The sequence below is a fragment of the Salmo salar genome, chromosome ssa19 (genome assembly GCF_905237065.1).
Source record: "Salmo salar chromosome ssa19, Ssal_v3.1, whole genome shotgun sequence".
Taxonomy (NCBI): Eukaryota; Metazoa; Chordata; class Actinopteri; order Salmoniformes; family Salmonidae; genus Salmo; species Salmo salar.
The window spans coordinates 40,242,666-40,266,109 of record NC_059460.1 but is presented as its reverse complement, the minus strand read 5'-3'; the positions used below and the strand labels follow the sequence as shown (position 1 = coordinate 40,266,109).

General features: G+C 45.2%; 1 protein-coding gene across 10 annotated transcripts in view; it reads right to left on the bottom strand.

Annotated features, from left to right (window-relative positions):
• The window catches only part of LOC106578818 (transforming acidic coiled-coil-containing protein 2), a 76,864-nt gene that overhangs the window by 11,298 nt on the left and 42,122 nt on the right, over positions 1–23,444 (bottom strand). For 6 of the 10 annotated variants that reach the window (XM_045702309.1, XM_045702310.1, XM_045702307.1 and 3 more), the window contains 7 exons: positions 19,301–19,393; positions 8,772–8,930; positions 8,433–8,509; positions 6,689–6,732; positions 4,912–4,920; positions 452–612; positions 60–166 (listed from right to left, as the gene is read on the bottom strand). In XM_045702309.1, the coding sequence (XP_045558265.1) occupies positions 60–166; positions 452–612; positions 4,912–4,920; positions 6,689–6,732; positions 8,433–8,509; positions 8,772–8,930; positions 19,301–19,393 (650 nt within the window). The remainder of the gene's footprint in view (positions 1–59; positions 167–451; positions 613–4,911; positions 4,921–6,688; positions 6,733–8,432; positions 8,510–8,771; positions 8,931–19,300; positions 19,394–23,444) is intronic. The other 4 variants (XM_045702308.1, XM_045702311.1, XM_045702312.1 and 1 more) reach the window with 2 other exon arrangements.

Here is a 23,444-nt window from a genome sequence, read left to right as displayed (position 1 = left end):
GTTCTAACATGCTTTGAATGTCACAATGAGCACAACCAGAGAGTGTGAGGTGCACTCACTTGTCTAGTTTCTCCTCGGCATGGATCTTCAGGGCCTGGTAACGTTGTTCCTCCTTACGGACCCTGGACAGGTACTCCTGAGCACACTTCTTCAACACCTCCTCATTCTGTTGGAGAGACAGGTAGGGAGAGAAAAAAAGTTTTCACTTGCAAAGATCCTGTTTTGTGATTGGTCTAATTCTGTTGAATGCACATATTGGAAGTAATTCTAGATAAAAGCATCTACTAAATCACTAGAAGGTATACAGTAAGCAGACAACGTTATCATCGACATTGATTTACAGCCATTAGCAGTGTGTGCGGTAGTAAGGTTGGTTGGTGTTTGTGTGTGTCTGTCCATGTGTCTGTGTGTAGGTGTGTGTTCGTCTTTGTGTGTTCATGTGTGTACCCACCTTACGGTAGCCCTCGAGGACATCCTTCAGCTTCTCGTATCGTCTGAACAGTTCAGCCAGACTCTTCTCTACTGAGTTGAGGTCTGAAAGAGCCTGGTCCTTCTCTACGACCAGCTGCTGGATGGTGTGGTGAGACAGAGACTTATCCTTCTGCTCATCGTCTGGAAGGAGGGGGGGGAGGAGAGAGAGGAGAGAGGACAGAGAGGAGAGAGAGAGAGGAGAGAGGACAGAGAGGAGAGAGAGAGAGGAGAGAGGACAGAGAGAAGATAGAGATGAGTTGGAAGGAGGGAGGATATAGAGAGGAGAGAGAGACAGAGAGAGGGGAGAGAGAGAGAGAGAGAGAGAGAGAGAGAGAGAGAGAGAGAGAGAGAGAGAGAAAGGAGAGAGGAGAGAGAGAAAGCGAGAGAGAGAGAGAGAGAGAGAGAGAGAGAGAGTGAGAGGAGGGGAAGGAGGGAGGATAGAGAGGAGAGAGAGAGTGAGAGAAATCAGAGAGAGAGAGAAAGCAGAGAGAGAAAGGAGAGAGAGATAGAGAGAAAGCAGAGAGAAAGCAGAGAGAGAGAGCGAAAGAGAAAGAGAAAGGAGAGAGGAGAGAGAGAAAGCGAAAGGAGAGAGAGAGAAAGAGAGAGAGAGAAAGAGAGAGAGAGGAGAGAGAGAAAGCGAAAGGAGAGAGAAAGAGAGAGAGAGAGAGAGTGAGAGGAGGGGAAGGGGGGAGGATAGAGAGGAGAGAGAGAGAAATCAGAGAGAGAGAAATCAGAGAGAGAGAAAGCAGAGAGAGAGAAAGGAGAGAGAGAGAGAAAGCAGAGAGAAAGCAGAGAGAGAGCGAGAGAGAAAGAAAGAGAGAGTAGGGGGAGGAGGGAGGATATAGATTAGATTGTATTCCTGGTACTTCACACACAGACACTAACACATTTGCTCATACACATTCTCATACGGAAAAAAGCCAAGCCATACACACACACACGCACACGCAGACACGGACGGACAGACACACAATCACACACACTTGCTCATACGCATATCAACATACACAACCCACATGCTTACTTACACACACACACACACACACACACACACACAGATTTGAAATCAATAAAAACACAGTAGGTTCCTACAGTAGATAATGACACCTGCATTAGGGACATTTTAGCATGAATGCAATATTGACAAAGCTTGTATTTCTGGTGTGAAGCGTGCAGACAGAACAAACACTGAACGATGAGTGAAATGAACGAGATCCAGACTTCGGGAAAGAGCAACACACTGACATTGTAACGTTCCAACCCTATTCGAGCAGTGGTTAGCGAGTTAGCGAGTTTACAGGCTGGGAGACCAGGGTGATGGTAGAAAATTAACATTCTATTTTCTGGCGAACAGAATCATTTTAGAGTGGCTTTTTTATCTAACAGTGCTGTCTAATTTGAGTATGTTTTCTGTCCTCAGATACGGAAAGCTATGAAAGCCTGTTTGCAGATGAAGAGAGAGGTCCCAATGAATGGCACAAGAGACTAAGGGTATGTCGTATATGCCTTGGGTTATATGTCTAGGCTTACCTACAGTATGTTAGCAAATGTTGTTTGCAAAAACACAGTTAAACACAATGTATGAACCTATTACTGGAGTCATTCAACCCTGTTAGAGGTCTGCTGGATGAAGAGGGTTATGTTCCGGCCCAGCAATAACACACCTGATTCAACTTATCAAATCTAGTTAAGTTGATATTCAAGTGTGCTTATTGCTGGGCTGGAATATAAATCTGCTCAGCCAGTAGATCAGGGATCAGTGGAACAACGTTGGCCACCGTTGGTATGTAGTTTTATTTTGTTCATCTGAAATGATGCTTTACTGATAACAAACTACTTGTTACTACTCAATTATCTATTGTTGTTTACACTAACATGTCTAATCTTTACATACCAGTTATCTATTGTTGTTTACACTAACATGTCTAATCTTTACATACCAGTTATCTATTGTTGTTTACACAAACATGTCTAATCTTTACATGCCAGTTATCTATTGTTGTTTACACAAACATGTCTAATCTTTACATACCAGTTATCTATTGTTGTTTACACTAACATGTCTAATCTTTACATGCCAGTTATCTATTGTTGTTTACACAAACATGTCTAATCTTTACATACCAGTTATCTATTGTTGTTTACACTAACATGTCTAATCTTTACATACCAGTTATCTATTGTTGTTTACACAAACATGTCTAATCTTTACATACCAGTTATCTACTGTTGTTTACACTAACATGTCTAATCTTTACATACCAGTTAACTATTGTTGTTTACACTAACATGTCTAATCTTTACATACCAGTTATCTATTGTTGTTTACACTAACATGTCTAATCTTTACATACCAGTTATCTATTGTTGTTTACACTAACATGTCTAATCTTTACATACCAGTTATCTATTGTTGTTTACACAAACATGTATAATCTTTACATACCAGTTATCTATTGTTGTTTACACTAATGTCTAATCTTTACATACCAGTTTCCTATTGTTGTTTACACTAACATGTCTAATCTTTACATGCCAGTTATCTATTGTTGTTTACACAAACATGTCTAATCTTTACATACCAGTTATATATTGTTGTTTACACTAACATGTCTAATCTTTACATGCCAGTTATGTTATTTGTAAATGTTGATGAAAGTGATGAAGTGTCAGTTCTTTGAAGTGAAGTGTTTAAACTTGTTTTAATTGTTAAAACTATTATTCAAAATGAACTAGTGTCAATGTTGATTAATCACATATCACAATCCTGCAATAAAGAGGGGCACGGGGATCTGTCTCTAATGTGTCTGTGTTTCTGTGTTGTATTCTAAAATGAACATTTGTAAGATCTCCAATCTGTTTTATTTGATTGTCACTCTCTCTCTCTCAGTATATCAGCTATGTGAATCCATTGTGCAGCTTATCATATGACATGCATCGCCAATGCAGCCATAGGCCTACAGTACGATGGCATTACTGGCTTTATGGTCATCTGAAGCAGAGAATAGCTCAACTCACATATTGGTTACATGTTGAGCTCTATGTTGTCAATTTAAAATTATAACATTAGACAATGTATATGAGGCAGACCATATACCAGATTGTGTACATGCCTTTTAAGTGCTGGCATATACAATTGTTTAGTGCAAATCCAACCCTTGTAATATAGGTACAGTATGACAATAAGGAGATGACAGTCAGGCTACAGGAGATGAGCATTACAGCTAACCTTTAGGCTACAGGAAATGAGCATTACAGCTAACCTTTAGGCTACAGGAAATTAGCATTACAGCTAACATTTAAACTACAGGCGATTAGCATTACAGCTAACAGTTAAACTACAGTTGATTAGCATTACAGCTAACATTTTATGAGGCTCGTTTTAATTGATTGAATTCATTTTAGCAATGTTGCTTGCAAAATGATTGCAGTTGTTCCCATAGATAGACAGTACATGGTTGCTCTATATATCACTGACCCTGAATAAGCTAGCGACTGGGCTAACACAGCTAACCTTTTAGGTCAATAATATGCTATTTTTATTAACATTTTGCTAGAAATGTTAATAAAAAACAAACCTTATTGTGGCTAGCTGCTTCTTGTCCCTCATGCTAGCTTTTACAGGCAATTATCACTTCAGAAACGTCCTCCACAAAAATATTAATATAGCCAGCATTGAAGACCATTTCTCCCTTCTTGCTGCAGCTTTAACTCATCTCGAAACAACAGAGAAGCGAGCTGCAAACATTCTAAAATGGTTTGAAAACCAGAGCACTGCAAACGTTCTAAAATGGTGCTGCGAACCTTCTAAAATGGTTAGAAAACCAACGTGCTGCAAACTTGCTAAAATGTTTTGTCCCCATTGGTTGTTTTGTTGTTATGTTTAGTCCTTCCTACGGCACTCGGAGGAACAAGGCATTTGATTGGTTTGACATGTTTCGAGGGTTCACTGATTTACATCCGGTCCCGACCCCTCTTTAGCTGATTTATGAACTTCCGACGAAGCTAAGGTTTAACTAACTAATACTGCCAAGCTCCCATATGATCTTCAAGGACCTATACACACAGAACATGGACATTGTGTGCGTGTGTGTGTGTGTGTGTGTGTGTGTGTGAGGGAGGGAGGGAGGGAGGGAGGGAGGGAGGGAGGGAGGGAGGGAGGGAGGGCGAGAGAGTTAAGGTTCCTGCTATGTACTTCAGGGGAAGAACAGAACAGAAGGGCCACGCTTTACATAGTGTCCTACGTGAAAGTCTTGCTTATGGAAATCTGGTGTTGTGTATAAACTAACGAAGGTACACTTTCACCAGTTAGCTCACAAAGAAGTCTGGAAAAATAAAAGACAACAGAAATGGGAAGATGAATGTCACTTCTATCGCTCTTTGACAGACGGATGTGATCTGAAGACACAAACAACTAAAGGTAGAGTCCTCGATACTCACCTGGCAGCCCTGTTAGAGAGGGTTTACACAAAAGGAGCAGCAGAACACAAAAGAAGGGGTTGTGTTATAAGTCAAGCATGGGAGGGCAGCAGGACACATGGGTTGGGGTCAATCCATTTGAAATTAAATTCAAATTCAACATTTTAAAACGTGTCTCATAACCCAGGTTTCCATCCAATTGGCGACAGATTTTCATACGAATATTCTAAAATCTATATCAATAAAATATGCATATTTTCCCACCAGAGATGAGTTTCCATCAAGTTGACTTGTTACGGATAAAAGTCCGTACACATGTACCGAATAAAAAATATAAGTTAAATGGGTTTCCATATAATTCTACTGAGCTACATCCAGTTAGATGTCATTATAGGTGAAAATTTAAAAACAGGGTCCGATCCTTAAGAGGTTTTAAATGGGTTTCCATATAATTTTCAAATGTTTTCCATCATATAGTGAATGTGCCTACTCTGGTATTGGCAGGTGTGCTCTAGCCAACAGTTTGCAGATACGGTGTGGGTTGGCCAGTCTACATAATGAGATTATTATGGACAAAAGAGCGAGATTATTTTAATTTGTCAAACGGCAGCCAAACATCAATCATCATGTCACCAGAATAAGACCCTCTGTATTTATTAGAAAGCAGCATCAAGCTCGTCACCGTGCTCTTTCACCACCCTGTGAAGTTCATCATCATTTATTTAATCTATAGTTTAATAAACTGCATGGCTTCCTGAGTCGTAGTGGGAGGACCACAAAACACGTCATCGCGTGACTCCAAGTTTACTTCCATATGATGGTTATTATATCAATATTTGCGCATAAAAGCATTTCCATTTCATGCATAATTTATTTTACAGACACAAAAAGATCCCGCCTTGTCTAGAGTATTTTGTTTTGTTGACATTTGGAAAGTTTACCGACAAATGTGTTGCTTCCATCAGGCCTGTCATGACATTTTTTATCCGACCAACTTTACTCACATAAAAAGGTTGGATGGAAACTTGCTAATAGAGACAAATGTAGGAAAATTGTAATTTACAGTTACTTCCTGGTTTGACAGAACTGAATTAAAATTGACCCCAACCCTGTCAGGACATGTGAGAGAGCCGTAGCTGTGTTAAAACAAAAATGTCGGCTCACTCCTTTAGTGAGTGTTTAGTGTTGTACAGGGTTGAGGCCAGTCCCATCTTCAATTTGGTCCATTCGTGAAGTAACCTGAAATTCCAATTCTAACTCCATTGTTTTCTCATAGAGAAGCATTTTGGACAATTGGAATTGGAATTTCTGTTAACTTCCTGAATTGATTGAAGTTGACCCCAGCCCTGACGCAATATGAACAACGGGAATGAAATCCTCTTCAGAAATCAGAGCAGAGCTTCAGAAATGTTCAGAGGTGGAAAGGGAGAAATGAAATGAGAGTAGTGAGATAAACAGGACAAAGAGTGAATCTTTGTGGGTTTGATGTGGAAGATAATAGTGAGGCTGGAAAGCGTAGAGATATAATTATTGTATGTCATACAATAGAGAAAAAGTGAAAGGTTTTGATGCATAAAGGTGGAAACCCACTGTAGCCTGCATCACGTGGTTTAAACTTTAAAAATGATGAATTGGGAACATAAGATTTTTTTGCTAATTATTAACATACTGAAAAGGTTATGAGGAAGAACAAACCACATATTGGTATAGCAAGCATGTACTGTATAGAACCCATGCTGGGGTTGGTTTACCGTTCGGTAGATGTATGTTTGGAGAAACTACACAGAGACACACTCACCAATCATCTGTGCAATGGTCTTCTCATACTCTGCCACGATTCTCCTGTGAGCCAAAAACGGATGAATTATAAACAGACAAATATTCCAGTGTTTGTTCTTTATAATGTATAACGTTTCTTAAAGGCACACATGAGATCTCAAACAGGAAGTAATGTGTCAAAACACCAATCATGTGCTTTCTTCACAGAGGCAATGATGCACAGTGTTGTCACCCACAAGCGTGAGGTGGACGAGGCTTTCTGTAAACCTCCATAGGTATGTGTCTAAATCTGCCTTGGCTTTGTTTTCAATGCCACTAACTCCCTATCTCTCTCTCTTTCTATCTTTCTTTCTCTCTCTCTCTGTGGCAATGCATTCAGTGTACTATATTGACATGGAAAGTAAACACTTCCATTGTCAAGGTAAACATAACAACGATGGTCCAACAGAAATATACTAGACTGTAAGTCTTGTGTCCCCGTTAGAATTCCTTAAAAGTATATCCTTCCTCAATTTCTCAAATGAATCACTAATTACAGGCATGATTGGACAGGTGAACACACAGTGTACACAATGCTAGTCATTTCTAATCAATCAATTACTTCAAGGAAGTAATGATAATAGCATTAATTTATTCATTTGTATTTTAAGGAGTTCGAATGAGGCCACAGCCTGTGTGCTAGTGTCCCTCTCTCTCACTCTCTCTCTCTCTCTCTCTCTCTCTCTCCGTCTCTCTCTCTCTCTCTCTCTCTCTCTCTGTCTCTCTCTGTCCCTGTCTCTCTGTCTCTCTCTTTCCCTCTCTCTCTGTCTGTCTGTCTGTCTGTCTGTCTGTCTGTCTGTCTGTCTGTCTGTCTGTCTGTCTGTCTGTCTGTCTGTCTGTCTGTCTGTCTGTCTGTCTCTCTGTCTCTTTGTCTCTCTGTCTCTCTGTCTCTCTCTGTCTGTCTCTGTCTGTCTGTCTCTCTCTGTCTCTCTTTCTCTGTCTCTCTCTCTCTCCCCCTCTCTCTGTCTCTCTGTCTCTCTCTCTCTGTCTCTCTTTGTCTCTCTCTCCCTCTCCCTCTCACTCTCTTTCCCTCTCTCTCTTTCCCTCCCTCTCTATCTCTGTCTCTCTGTCTCTCTGTCTCTCTCTGTCTGTCTCTGTCTGTCTGTCTGTCTCTCTCTGTCTCTCTTTCTCTGTCTCTCTCTCTCTCCCCCTCTCTCTGTCTCTCTGTCTCTCTCTCTCTGTCTCTCTTTCTCTCTCTCTCCCTCTCACTCTCTTTCCCTCTCTCTCTTTCCCTCCCTCTCTATCTCTGTCTCTCCCTCTCTCTCTCTCCCTCTCTCTCTCTCTCTCTGCCTATGACAATGCTGCTTGTTTGGGGTTGCCAGAGAGTGGGTGGATCAGCCCTCTTAGCTACTTAACCCTCCTTATCCCAATCAGCCTAATGATATAAACCTATAGGCTCTCCTAGCCAGCTGGATCACCACCCTATCCCAACCCCACCCCACCACTCCAGAACCACACCACCACCCCACCCCACCACTCCAGAACCCCACCACCACCCCACCCCACCACTCCAGAACCCCACCACCACCCCACCCCACCACTCCAGAACCCCACCACCACCCCACCCCACCACTCCAGAACCCCACCACCACCCCACCCCACCACTCCAGAACCCCACCACCACCACTCCAGAACCCCACCACCACCACTACAGAACCCCACCACCACCCCAACCCACCACTCCAGAACCCCACCACCACCCCAACCCCAGTTGATCAACTCACCTCATCTCCAGCACTTCCTGTCGACTGTCCTCGTACTTCCTTTGCCACTCCAGTACCTCCTTCTCCTTGGACACGATCTAAGAGGGAGGATAAATATAACTTTCTTAGGTACACATCATGTACACATGACATGAAGAACTGTGAAGACATCAGGCCGTAGTGTTTATATTTACATCAGTATACAAAAAATGCATGTGTTTTTATCTATATAATCTGCATTTGTATTGACTATACTGTTGAATGTCAACCTGTTCCTCCAATACAGTCATACAGTAACATTTCTACAATGGATATGAACTTGACAGTAGTGAGTGGTTTGCGAGTAGGTTAGAGGGGTACCTCTTCTCGTGCGATGCCCAGGGAGTGCTCCATGTCTTTGGGTGGGTAGGGGCTCTCTCTCTCCTCCTCTCCGTAGCCCGCTGTCCGGGTGTAGAGAGAACTCTTGGTATCCGTGCTGTCCCTGTCCAGTGTTGATGACATCACTTCTCTGTCTCTCTGCTGCTCGCCAAAGCCAGGTCAGGGGAGAGGAAGAGGATGAGGAAGAGGAGGGGGAGAGACACAGGAACAGACAGTTAGTTAGGTATCTGGTTGATCTAATGGTGACAGAAAACTAGGGTTGTGTTCTGGAAGCTTTCCCAAAAACCCCAGTTGGAAGATTCCCAGAATCAGAAGGGAATAAGCAGAACATGTGGAATCCTCCATCCAGGATTTCTGGAAAACCTGGGAAAGTTACCTGCACTTTAAAACCCTACAGACAATACACACTGTTTGTAGGATCCTGAACCAAACCAAGCCACAAGGCTGCATCATATCGGATCAGAAAGATGCCCCAAACCAAGATGCCCCACACCAAGATGCCCCACACCACGGCCAAACTCAATATGCAAAATGATGCAGCCTCTGTAATGATGCTCTTGGAGACTTAGGCAGCTGGTAGCAACATGTTTGGATGGAACAGTCCTCAATGCCAGTGATTGGCTGATGCTGCAGCAGCTTGGCTGTAATTGGGTCTAGGCAGGGGAAAGAGGCAGGATATATCTACTGATAGATGAATGCTGCATGATATGGAGATCGACAGGGATAGGGGGTATTGGGGGAGGGACAGAGATAGGGGGTATTGGGGGAGGGACAGGGATGGGGGTATTGGGGGAGGGACAGGGATAGGGGGTATTGGGAAAGGGACAGGGATAGGGGGTATTGGGGGAGGGACAGGGACAGGGATAGGGGGTATTGGGGGAGGGAAGGGATAGGGGGAATTGGGGGAGAGGGGGACAGGAATAGGGGGTATTGGGGGAGGGACCGGGATAGCGGGTATTGGGGGAGGGACAGCGATAGGGGGTATTGGGGGAGGGACCGGGATAGGGGGTATTGGGGGAGGGACAGGGATAGGGGGTATTGGGGGGGAGGGACAGGGGGTATTGGGGGAGGTATAGGGGGTATTGGGGGAGGGACAGGGATAGGGGGTATTGGGGGAGGGACAGGGACAGGGATAGGGGGTATTGGGGGAGGGACCGGGATAGGGGGTATTGGGGGAGGGACAGGGATAGGGGGTATTGGGGGGAGGGACAGGGGGTATTGGGGGAGGTATAGGGGGTATTGGGGGAGGGACAGGGATGGGGTATTGGGGGAGGGACAGGGATAGGGGGTATTGGGGGTGGGACAGGGATAGGGGGTATTGAGGGAGGGACAGGGATAGGGGGTATTGAGGGAGGGACAGGGGTAGGGGGTATTGGGGGGAGGGACCGGGGGTATTGGGGGAGGGACAGGGATAGGGGGTATTGGGGAGGGACAGGGATAGGAGGTATTGGGGGAGGGATAGGGGGTATTGGGGGAGGGACAGGGATAGGGGGTATTGGGGGAGGGACAGTGACAGGGGGTGTTGGGGGAGGGACAGGGACAGGGTGTATTGGGGAGGGACAGGGATAGGGATAGGGGGTATTGGGGGAGGGACAGGGATGGGGGTATTGGGGGAAGGACAGGGATAGTGGGTATTGGGGGAGGGACAGGGATGGGGGTATTGGGGGAGGGACAGGGACAGGGATAGGGGGTATTGTGGGAGGGACAGGGATAGGTAGTAGCACAATATTAGTGTCATGAATCATGTGACTAGGCGCATCACAATGTCAGAGGAAGTTGTTATTATTTTGATAGGTGTAAAAGGTCCTGTGAAAACACTTAATTTCCAATCTATCCAATCTGACCTGGAGCCAGTTTTATATTAATACATCTAACGTCCACTGACTGTATGTCTCCACTGCCCACAGGTTAGGGTAATTGACAGGGGTTTGCCATAGAAGACAAGTTCAGTAGCGCTTGGCCCCATACGGCAAAGCATCTGCAGGGCATCAGAAAATCCAACATGAACTTGGATATCTTTACTGTAATAAAGAAACACATAAAAAAATGTTAGCTAGTCACCTGAAATGTCTGAACACAGAATCCAACCCAGAATCTGATTATGACATCATAACCCAGAATCTGATTATGACATCATAACCCAGAATCTGATTATGACATCATAACCCAGAATCTGATCATGGAGTTGCCCGCCCCCCCCCCCCCCCCCCCCCCCAAAAAAAAAACTGCCGTGGATGGTTTAATCCTCCCTGTGGGGGATTAGGGGATTGGGGCCTCATGGGGGTGTAGGAGACTTAAAGCCCCACTAATACAGTAGTCCTAGAGAGATGTGTTGGGTCTAGCTGCAGCATTTAACCACTAATACCTTTCTTATTCTATAGTATGATATTATAACACTGGCTCTGCTGCGGTCCATAGAGACAAACTGTAGCAGTTGTAAGGATGAGCAGGTCCAAGAAGACTCGGTAGTCTTAGGGATTGGACCTCAGTCCCCAAGACAGCCACCAACTGCGCTAGCCAACATACTGTAGAGCCAAAGATTGGATTTGATTAGTATCCCCATAAACTGAGGCCATGACAACAGCTAGTCTTCCTGGGGATTGGCCTGGGGATTGGCTCAGTCAGCCTGCCACCAACTAGGGTAGTCGCTCAATCCAGATTTGTTGATATATAATCAATCAGCAGGTTAAATATAGTTGGTCCTTAGTCGGCCTGCCACCAACTGGGTAAACAGCCCTCTCTGTCCAGATTTATATAATGAACATCCAGGTACATCTCCTGGACAGGACACTAGTCTATCTCTGGGCCTTAACCCATATCCATCCCCTTAGTGCCAAGTAGAGACCTGAACCCATATCCATCCCATTAGTGCTGAGTGCAATGTGGAGACCTTAATCCTTATCCATCCCTTTAGTGCCAAGTAGAGACCTTAACCCATATCCATCCCCTTAGTGCCAAGTAGAGACCTTAACCCATATCCATCCCCTTAGTGCCAAGTAGAGACCTTAACCCATATCCATCCCATTAGTGCTGAGTGCAATGTGGAGACCTTAATCCTTATCCATCCCTTTAGTGCCAAGTAGAGACCTTAACCCATATCCATCCCCTTAGTGCCAAGTAGAGACCTTACCCCATATCCATCCCCTTAGTGCCAAGTAGAGACCTTAACCCATATCCATCCCTTTAGTGCCAAGTAGAGACCTTAACCCATATCCATCCCCTTAGTGCCAAGTAGAGACCTTACCCCATATCCATCCCCTTAGTGCCAAGTAGAGACCTTACCCCATATCCATCCCCTTAGTGCCAAGCAGAGACACATCGGTCCCATTTTTACAGTCTGGTATAACTCGGACGGGGATCGAACTCCCAAATTTCCAATCTCAGGGCGGACACTCTAACCACAAGACAACATCTTCCTGTTGTACTAATATACACTACATGACCAAAAGTATGTGACCACCTGCTCTTCGAGCATCTCATTCCAAAATCATGGGCATTAATATGGAGTTGGTCCCTCCTTCGCTGCTATAACAGCCTCTACTCCTCTGGGCAGGCAATTTCATGCTGAAACAGGAAAGGAACTTCCCCAATCTGTTGCCACAAAGTTGGAAGCACAGAATCATCTAGAATGTCATTGTATAATGTAGTGTTAAAAAAAGGAAGAGTTGTTTTCCTTGTGTTACACAGTAATAGTTTACATGGTATTTTAAATGAATTTGAAAGGAAAGCAGTAGCTATTTATTGTCTGTCGCAAGGCTCACCTCGGATTCTGGAGTTTGCAGTGCCAAGCCCTGTAATGTGTTCTGTCCCTTCATTAAAATGCAAGATTATGAGCGATCATATTTGACATCTCGACCATGAAAAACAGCCACAGACCATTATACCCCCTCCACCAAACGTTACAGTTGGCACTATGCATTGGGGCAGGTAGCATCCTCCTAAGATCCGCCAAACCAAGATTTGTCCGTCGGACTGCCAGATGGTAAAGAGTGATTCATCACTCCAGAGAATGTGTTTCCACTGCTTCAGAGTCCAATGGTGGCGAGCTTTACACCACTCCAGCCAACGCTTGGCATTGGGCATGGTGATCTTAGGCTTGTGTGCAGATGCTCGGCCATGGAAACCCATTCCATTAAGCTCCCGATGAACAGTTATTGTGCTGACGTTAATTACAGAGGCAGTTTGGAACTCAGTAGAGAGTGTTGCAACCGAGGACAGACAATTTTTACGCGCTACAAGCTTCAGCACTCAGCAGTCACTTTCCGTGGGCATGTGAGGCCTACCACTTCACAGCTGAGCCGTTGTTGCTCCTAGAAGTTGTGTGTGTGTGTGTGTGTGGAAGAGGAATGGTTCCTTTAGAAGTGGAAGAGTTCATTTTCCTTTAGAAGTGGAAGGGTTCCTTTAGAAGAGGAAGGGTTCCTTTAGAAGTGGAAGGGTTCCTTTAGAAGTGGAAGGGTTCCTTTAGAAGTGGAAGGGTTCCTTTAGAAGAGGAAGGGTTCCTTTAGAAGTGGAAGGGTTCCTTTAGAAGTGGAAGGGTTCCTTTAGAAGTGGAAGGGTTCCTTTAGAAGAGGAAGGGTTCCTTTAGAAGTGGAAGGGTTCCTTTAGAAGTGGAAGGGTTCCTTTAGAAGCGGATGGAATCTAGTTCTGGCTGTAGTTGGATCAGGGCAGTAGGAGCACAGTGACGAGGGAGTAGCACAGGCAATAGCACAGGAGGTAACATTACTTTTACTATGGGTGAACTGAAGAGATTCCACATGTGAGTGCTGGGCTTCTTGAGGCGGGACTGTAGAGTTAGCAGTGGTGGAAAAAATACCCAATTGTCATACTTTAGTAAATGTATAGATACCTTAGTGGAAAGTTGCCCTTGATATATATATTTATATATATTTTTTATCTTCACATTTTCAAACAGTTTAAACAGTTTAATTAAACATCTAGTGTTCAGCGAAATAACAACACAGTGTCAAATACAGGTAGGCTAGTCAAATAATAACATCCAATCACACTGTTACTCTCTCACAGGAATTCCACTAACAGCCAAACGTAGCTGTTGCTCATTCCGTTTGCTCTAAAAATGATTAAATTTTTTTTTTTAAAGTAAGGCCCATGTCCGTAGAGACACATACCAGCTCTACTGGTAGTACTGCTACTACCAGCAGTACTACACCTGCACCTGCCAACAACACAAGTTGTTCTGCTTCCACGAGCACATCCAATGCTAGCATCAGTAATTCTACATTTTGTTGTTAGACCAGCTAGCATGGACACTGACAGTTGTGAATCTGATGCAGACGAAGAGCTACTGCCCCCTTATCCGGGGAAAGCACCGAACAACAGACAGGGACGTTGGACCATCGAAGAAGCGCAAATATGATGAGAACTACATTTATTTGGGGTTCACTTAGATTGGGAGTAGTGCCTTTCCTCAGCCACAGTGTGTTATATGTGCAAAGGTACTATCTCACAACTCGATGAAATCTTCACTCTTGCGCAGACAATTAGAAACAAAACATGCCCAATTTGAAAAATAAGCCACGGCAGTTTTTGGAGCGAGAATTAAGATGACTTTTGAGTAGTAAGACATGTATAAAAGCAACAGATACCATTAATAAGAAGGGGCTAGAAGCGTCTTATATGGTGAGCTACTGAGTGGCTAGGACAGGCAAGCTCCATGCTATTGTGGAGGACTTAATTCTTCCTGCTGTGGTGGATGGGACAATGCTGGGGGAAAAGGCCCAAAAAATTATACAGACAATGGCTTCATTAAACAACACTGTTTCACAACGCATCAGTGACATGGCAGGAGATGTTTTGAAACAATTACTGCTTTGCATACAAGCCAGTGAATTCTATGCATTACAGCTGGATGAGTCAACAGACGTGGCAGGCCTGGCACAGCTGTCACGTCCTGACCAGCAGAGGGAGTATTGTATTAGTATTTTGGTCAGGACGTGGCAGAAGGGTTTGTGTTGTATGGTTTTTCTAGTATGTCTGTTTCTTTGTTGGTCTGTGTGGCTCCCGATCAGGAACAGCTGGTTATCGTTGTTCCTGATTGGGAGTCATATATTAGGAGTGTGTTTTTCACCTGGGGTTTGTGGGTTGTTGATTTTGCACTGCTAGTATTTGTAATAGCCTGCAAAACTGTTCCTGTCAGTCGTTGTTTCTTGTTTTTTCGTGGTGTTCACATTTTAATAAATATAATGATGAGCACGCAACCCGCTGCGTATTGGTCCACTTTTTCCGACAGCGATTTCTCTCTATCTTCAGACGAAGAGGAGCGTGACAACAGCTCCTGGTATATGTCGTTACGTTTATGGGGGGTCAATTAAGGAAGACATCCTCTTCTGCAAACGACTGGAAACTAGGACAACAGGAGAGGATATTTTTGTGACAACTTTGTGACATCAAATGGACTTTGGTGGTCAAGATGTGTTGGTATCTGTACTGATGGCGCAAAAGCCATGACAGGGAGACATAGTGGAGTGGTAACGTGCATGCAAGCAGTAGCTCCCGACACCACTTGGGTACACTGCAGCATCCACGGAGAGGCTCTTTCTGCCAAGGGAATGCCTGACAGCTTGAAAGACGTTTTGGGCACTACAGTGAAAATGGTTAACTTTGTTAAAGCAAGGCCCCTGAACTCTCATGTATTTTCTGCACTATGCAATGATATGGGCAGCGACCATGTAACGCTTTAACAACATACAGAAGTGAGCTGGTTATCAAGGGGCAAAGTATTGAGAGACAAGCTTCTTCGGGATCGGTATCCCTTCCACGGGACGGCTGAGTTAACGTAGGCTAATACGATTAGCATGAGGTTGTAAGTAACAAGAACATTTCCCAGGACATAGACTTATTTGATATTGGCAGAAAGCTTAAATTCTTGTTAATTTAACTAACTACACATACATGACAAGTTTCTCCCACTATCTGGGTGATGTTTTTTATCGCCTGAATTATCTGAATCTAGGATTACAGGGACTCTCCGCAACTATATTCAATGTGCGGAACAAAATTGAGGCTATGATTAAGAAGTTGGAGCTCTTCTCTGTCTGCATTAACAAGGACAACACACAGGTCTTTCCATCATTGTATGATTTTTTTGTGTGCAAATGCACTCAAGCTTACGGACAATGTCAAATCTGATATAGCGAAGCTCCTGAGTGAGTTGGGTGCGCAATTACGCAGGTACTTTCCCGAAACGGATGACACAAACAACTGGATTCGTTATCCCTTTCATGCCCTGCTTCCAGTCCACTTACAGATATCTGAACAAGAGAGCCTCATCGAAATTGCAACAAGCGGTTCTGTGAAAATGTAATTTAATCAGAAGCCCCTGTCAGATTTCATGATTAGGCTGCGCACAGAGTATCCAGCCTTGAAAAATTGCGCTGTTAAGACACTGATGCCCTTTGCAACCACGTGTATGTGAGAGTGGGTTCTTGCCCTCACTGGCATGAATACAGGCACAGACTGTGTGTGGAAAATTATTTAAAACTGAGAATCTCTCCAATACAACCCAACATTGCAGAGTTATGTGCATCCTTTCAAGCACACCCTTCTCATTAACCTGTGGTGAGTTATTCACAATTTTATATGTAAGATTGTTAAATAAAGAGCAAAATGACTGATTATTATTATATTATTATTTGTGCCCTGGTCCTATAAGAGCTCTTTGTCACTTCCCACGAGTCGGGTCGTGACAAAAACTCGCTTATTCTTATGTTTAATAAATGTATCGTATAGTGTGTGTGTGTGTGTGTGGCAGGCTTACAATGATGGCAAAAAACAACATTTGAGAATGAGCTGACCCTGGTGCTAGAGGGGGTATGCAGCTGGAGGTTGAATGTTTGAAGGGGTACAGGACTATAAAAAGTTTGGGAACCACTGCAGTAGATCATTCCATTCTTGTGGGCCGGCTAAGGAGCATTGGTGTCTCTGAGGGGTCTTTGGCCTGGTTTGCTAACTACCTCTCTCAAAGAGTTCAGTGTATAAAATCAGAACATCTGATGTCTCAGCCACTGCCTGTCACCAAGGGAGTACCCCAAGGCTCGATCCTAGACCCCACGCTCTTCTCAATTTACATCAACAACATAGCTCAGGAAGTAGGAACCTCTCTCATCCATTTATATTCAGATGATACAGTCTAATACTCAGCTGGCCCCTCCCCGGATTTTGTGTTAAACACTATACAACAAGTCTTTCTTAGTGTCCAACAAGCTTTCTCTGTCCTTAACCTTGTTCTGAACACCTCCAAAACAAAGGTCATGTGGTTTGGGAAGAAGAATGCCCCTCTCCCCACCGGTGTTATTACTACCTCTGAGGGTTTAGAGCTTGTGGAAGTCACCTCATACAAGTACTGGGGAGTTTGGGTAGAAGGTACACTGTTCTTCTCTCAACACATATCAAAGCTGCAGGCTAAAGTTAAATCTAGACTTGGTTTCCTCTACCGTAATTGCTCCTTTCACCCCAGCTGACAAACTATTTTTAAATTTTTTATTGAACCTTTATTTAACTAGGCAAGTCAGCTAGGAATAAATTCTTATTTACAGTGACGGCCTACCCTGGCCAAACCTTAACCTGGACGATGCTGGGTCAGTTGTGATACAGCCTGGATATCGAACCAGGGTCTGTAGTGACGCCTCTAGCACTGAGATGCAGTGCCTCAGACCACTGAACCAGGATCTGTAGTGACGCCTCTAGCACTGAGATGCAGTGCCTTAGACCACTGAACCAGGGTCTGTAGTGACACCTCTAGCACTGAGATGCAGTGCCTTAGACCGCTGCACCACTCGGGAGATCTGATTAACCCTGATTCAGATGACCATCCTACCCATGCTAGATTACAGAGACGTAATTTATAGATCGGCAGGTAAAGGTGCTCTCAAGCAGCTAAATGTTCTTTACCTTTCGGGCCATCAGATTTGCCACCAATGCTCCTTATAGGACACATCACTACACTCTATACTCCTCTGTAAACTGGTCATCTCTGCATACCCGTCGCAAGACCCGCTGGTTGATGCTTATTTCTATAACCCTCTTAGGCCTCACTCCTCCCTATCTGAGATACCTACTGCAGCCCTCATCCTCCACATACAACATCAGTTTTGCCAGTCACATTCTGTTAAAGGTCCCCAAAGCACACTCATCCCTGGGTTGCTTGTCTTTTCAGTTCGCTGCAGATAGTGACTGGAACGAGCTGCAAAAAAACACTCAAACTGGACAGTTTTATCTCCATCTCTTCATTTAGTGTTAATGCTAAATTGTAATTATTTTGCCTCTATGGCCTATTTATTGCCTCCCTACTCTTCTAGATTTGCACACACTGTACATAGATATTCTATTTTTCTTTTCTTTTATGTTATTGACTGTACGTTTGTTTATGTGTAACTCTGTTGTTGTTTTTGTAGCACTGCTATGCTTTATCTTGGCCAGGTCGCAGTTGTAAATTCTCAGCTGGCCTACCTGGTAAAATAAAGGTGAAATCATTTTAATTTTTTTAATTCAAAGACTCAAAACGGACCTATCTCCTGACTAGGCCTACCTAACGGACCTATCTCCTGACTAGGACTACCCAACGGACATATCTCCTGACTAGGCCTACCCAACAGACGTATCTCCTTACTAGGCCTACCCAACAGACCTATCTCCTGACTAGGCCTACCCAACGGACCTATCTCCTGACTAGGCCTACCCAACAGACGTATCTCCTTACTAGGCCTACCCAACGGACCTATCTCCTGACTAGGCCTACCCAACGGACATTTCTGGTGTGACCCTCAGTAACAGATGCATTTCACATGGTTTCACTACAGACCTTAGATGGAAGATAAATGAACCATCTGTATCTGGAAACCTCTACTGACTTCTCTTCTGAAGCAAGGCAGCAACGATATTGGGGTTTGTTGGGTTATTTAGGAGACAAAGTCAGTCAGTCAGAAAACAGGAATGTGAGATTACAGATGAAAGGCTCAACAGTATCTGATCATTCTGCTTCACTCTCTCCCGTCAGATCGAGGAATGAGGAGGGTTACAAAATACTGGTTACTTTCCAAAAATTCCCAGGTCAAGTTAGTGTTAATGGAAGCCTCTCATGTTCAGGCCGATGGCCGACATGTTCAGGCCGATAGCCGACATGTTTGATACACAGCCAAGAAAAGAAAAGGCTCAGTACTCTTTAAGTTAATTGGTTCAGGAGATCCGGGGTTTGGAGGTCAGGGGTCAGGGTCTGGAAGCCGTGTTAGAGATGTTACATGGGGGGAAAAAGGGAGAGGCAACGACGGTTGATGTTGCTGTTTAGTAACGGCCATGGGTTCACACACACACACACAATGGTGTGACTAGAGGGGGGAGGGGGAGGGAGAGGCAGGCTGAAACACGCTCATGCTGCTCACACACACACACACACACACACACACACACACACACACACACACACACACACACACACACACACACACACACACACAGAGCGAGAGCAGGTACAGGTGCAGGCTGGCTCAGCTCAGTACCTGGGGGGTTACAGTGGAGAGGGAGGGGCTGTCTGAGATGTATTTGGCTACCTGAAGAGCCTCTATCCTCAGAGCAGCTAGAACCAGTTCCTCCTGAGACGGAGGTAAGAGGGAGAAAGAGAGAGGAAGGGGGGGGGGAAGAGGGAGGGGGGATCAGGGAAGAGGAGGAGGAGGGAGAAAGATAGATGGGTGTGGGTGTTGCAGGAGGGGGAGGGAGGGGGCAGGGGGAGACATAGAAAACCAGAAGTTGAGTTACACATACCTAGGCTACTTACTTCTCACCAACAGTACCCACATTCTCACCTACAGCACTGTCACCTACAGTACCCACATTCTCACCTACAGCACTGTCACCTACAGTACCCACATTCTCATCTACAGTACCCACATTCTCACCTACAGTACCCACATTCTCATCTACAGTACCCACATTCTCACCTACAGTACCCACATTCTCATCTACAGTACCCATATTCTCACCGACAGTACCCACATTCTCATCTACAGTACCCACATTCTCACCTACAGTACCCACATTCTCATCTACAGTACCCATATTCTCACCTACAGTACCCACATTCTCATCTACAGTACCCATATTCTCACCTACAGTACCCACATTCTCATCTAAGGTACCCACATTCTCACCTAGAGTACCCACATTCTCACCTACAGTACCCACATTCTCACCTACAGTACCCACATTCTCATCTACAGTACCCATATTCTCACCTACAGTACCCACATTCTCACCTACAGTACCCACATTCTCATCTACAGTACCCATATTCTCACCTACAGTACCCACATTCTCACCTACAGCACTCTCACCAACAGTACCCACATTCTCACCTACAGCACTCTCACTTACAGTACCCACACTTACACCTATAGCACTCTCACTCTCACCTACAGCACCCTCACTCTCACTTACAGCACCCTCACTCTCACCTACGGTACCCACACTCTCACCTACAGTACCCACATTCTCACCTACGGTACCCACACTCTCACCTACGGTACAAACACTCTCACCTACGGTAACCACACTCTCACCTACAGCATCCACACTCTCATCTATAGTTCCCACATTCTCACCTATAGTACCCTCACTCTCACCTACTGCACTCTCACCTACAGTACCCACACTCTCACCTACAGTACCCACACTCTCACCTATAGTACCCACACTCTCACCTATAGTACCCAAACTCTCACCTACTGTACTCTCACATACAGTACCCTCAATCTCACCTACAGTACCCTCACTCTCACCTACTGCAATCTCACCTACAGTACCCACACTCTCACCTATAGTACCCAAACTCTCACCTATAGTACCCTCACTCTCACCTACTGCACTCTCACATACAGTACCCTCAATCTCACCTACAGTACCCACACTCTCACCTATAGTACCCAAACTCTCACCTATAGTACCCTCACTCTCACCTACTGCACTCTCACCAACGGTACCCACAATCTCACCTATAGTACCAACATTCTCACCTACAGTACCCACACTCTCACCTATAGTACCCACACTCTCACCAACAGTACCCTCACTCTCACCTAGAGTACCCTCACTCTCACCAACGGTACCCACACTCTCACCTATAGTACCCACACTCTCACCTACAGTACCCACACTCTCACCTACAGTACCCTCACGCTCACCTACAGTACCCTCACGCTCACCTACAGGACCCTCACGCTCACCTACAGTACCCTCACGCTCACCTACAGTACCCTCACGCTTACCTACAGTACCCTCACGCTCACCTACAGTACCCACACTCTCACCTACAGTACCATCACTCTCACCTACAGCACCCTCACTCTCACCTACGGTACCCACACTCTCACCTATAGTACCCACATTCTCACCTACAGTACCCACATTCTCACCTACAGTACCCACATTCTCACCTATAGTACCCTCACTTTCATCTACAGTACCCTCACCTACAGTGCCCACACTCTCACCTACAGTACCCACACTCTCACCTATAGTACCCACATTCTCACCTACAGTACCCACATTCTCACCTACAGTGCCCACATTCTCACCTATAGTACCCTCACTCTCATCTACAGTACGCTCACTCTCACCTACAGTACCCTCACTCTCACCTACAGTACCCACACTCTCACCTACGGTACCCACATTCTCACCTACAGAACCCTCACTCTCACCAACAGAACCCTCACTCTCATCTACACTACCCTCACCTACAGTACCCACATTCTCACCTATAGTACCCACATTCTCACCTACAGAACCCTCACTCTCACAAACAGTACCCACACTCTCAACTATAGAACCCACATTCTCACCTATAGTATCCACACTCCCACCTACAGAACCCCCACTCTCATCTACAGTACCCTCAACTACAGTACCCACATTCTCACCTATAGTACCCACATTCTCACCTACAGAACCCTCACTCTCACAAACAGTACCCACACTCTCACCTATAGAACCCACATTCTCACCTATAGTATCCACACTCCCACCTACAGAACCCTCACTCTCATTTACAGTACCCTCACCTACAGTACCAACATTCACACCTATAGTACACTCACTTTCACCTACAGCACCTTCACTAACTCTCACCAACAGTACCCTCACGCTCATCTATAGTACCCACACTCTCACCTACGGTACCCTCACTCTCACCTACAGCACCCTCACTCTCAACTACAGTAAGCTCACTCTCACCTACAGTACCCTCACTCTAACCTACCACACCCACACACTCACCTACGGTACCCTCACTTTCACCAACAGTATCCACATGCTCACCTACGGTAGCTGCATTCTCACCTACGGTACTCACAATCTCACCTATAGTACCCACACTCCCACCTACAGAACCCTCACTCTCATTTACAGTACCCTCACCTACAGTACCAACATTCTCACCTATAGTACACTCACTTTCACCTACAGCACCTTCACTAACTCTCACCTACCGCACCCTCACTCTCACCTACAGCACCCTCACTCTCACCTACAGTAAGTTCACTCTCACCTACAGTACCCTCACTCTCACCTACAGTAAGCTCACTCTCACCTACAGTACCCTCACTCTAACCTATCGCACCCACACACTCACCTACGGTACCCTCACTCTCACCAACAGTATCCACATTCTCACCTACGGTAGCTGCATTCTCACCTACGGTACCCACAATCTCACCTATAGTACCCACACTCTCACCTACGGTACCCACACTAACCTACGGTACCCATACTCTCACCTACAGTACCCACACTCTCACCTATAGTACCCACACTCTCACCTACGGTATCCACACTCCCACCTACAGTACCCACACTCCCACCTACTGTACCCTCACTCTCACCTACAGAACCCTCACTCTCACCTATAGTACCTACACTCTCACCTACAGCACTCTCACCTACAGTACCCTCACTCTCACCTATAGTACCTACACTCTCACCTACAGCACTCTCACCTACAGCACCCTCACTCTCTCCTACAGCAGCCACATTCTCACCTACGGTACCCTCACTCTCACCTACAGTACCCTCACTCTCACCTTCAGTACTCTCACTCTCACCTACAGTACCCACATTCTCACCTACAACACACTCACTCTCACCTATAGTACTCTCACCTACAGTACCCACATTCTCACCTACAGTACCCTCACTCTCACCTATAGTAACCACACTCTCACCTACAGTACCCTCACTCTCACCTATAGCACCCACACTCTCACCTATAGTACCCAAACTCTCACCTATAGTAACCTCACTCTCACCTATAGTAACCACACTCTCACCTACAGTACCCTCACTCTCACCTATAGCACCCACACTCTCACCTATAGCACCCACACTCTCACCTATAGCACCCACACTCTCACCTATAGTACCCTCACTCTCACCTACAGTACCCACATTCTCACCTACAGTACCCTCACTCTCACCTATAGTACCCAAACTCTCACCTATAGTACCCACATTCTCACCTATAGTACCCTCACTCTCACCTACGGTACCCTCACTCTCACCTACAGTACCCACACTCTCACCTACAGGACCCTCACGCTCACCTACAGTACCCTCACGCTCACCTATAGTACCCACATTCTCACCTATAGTACC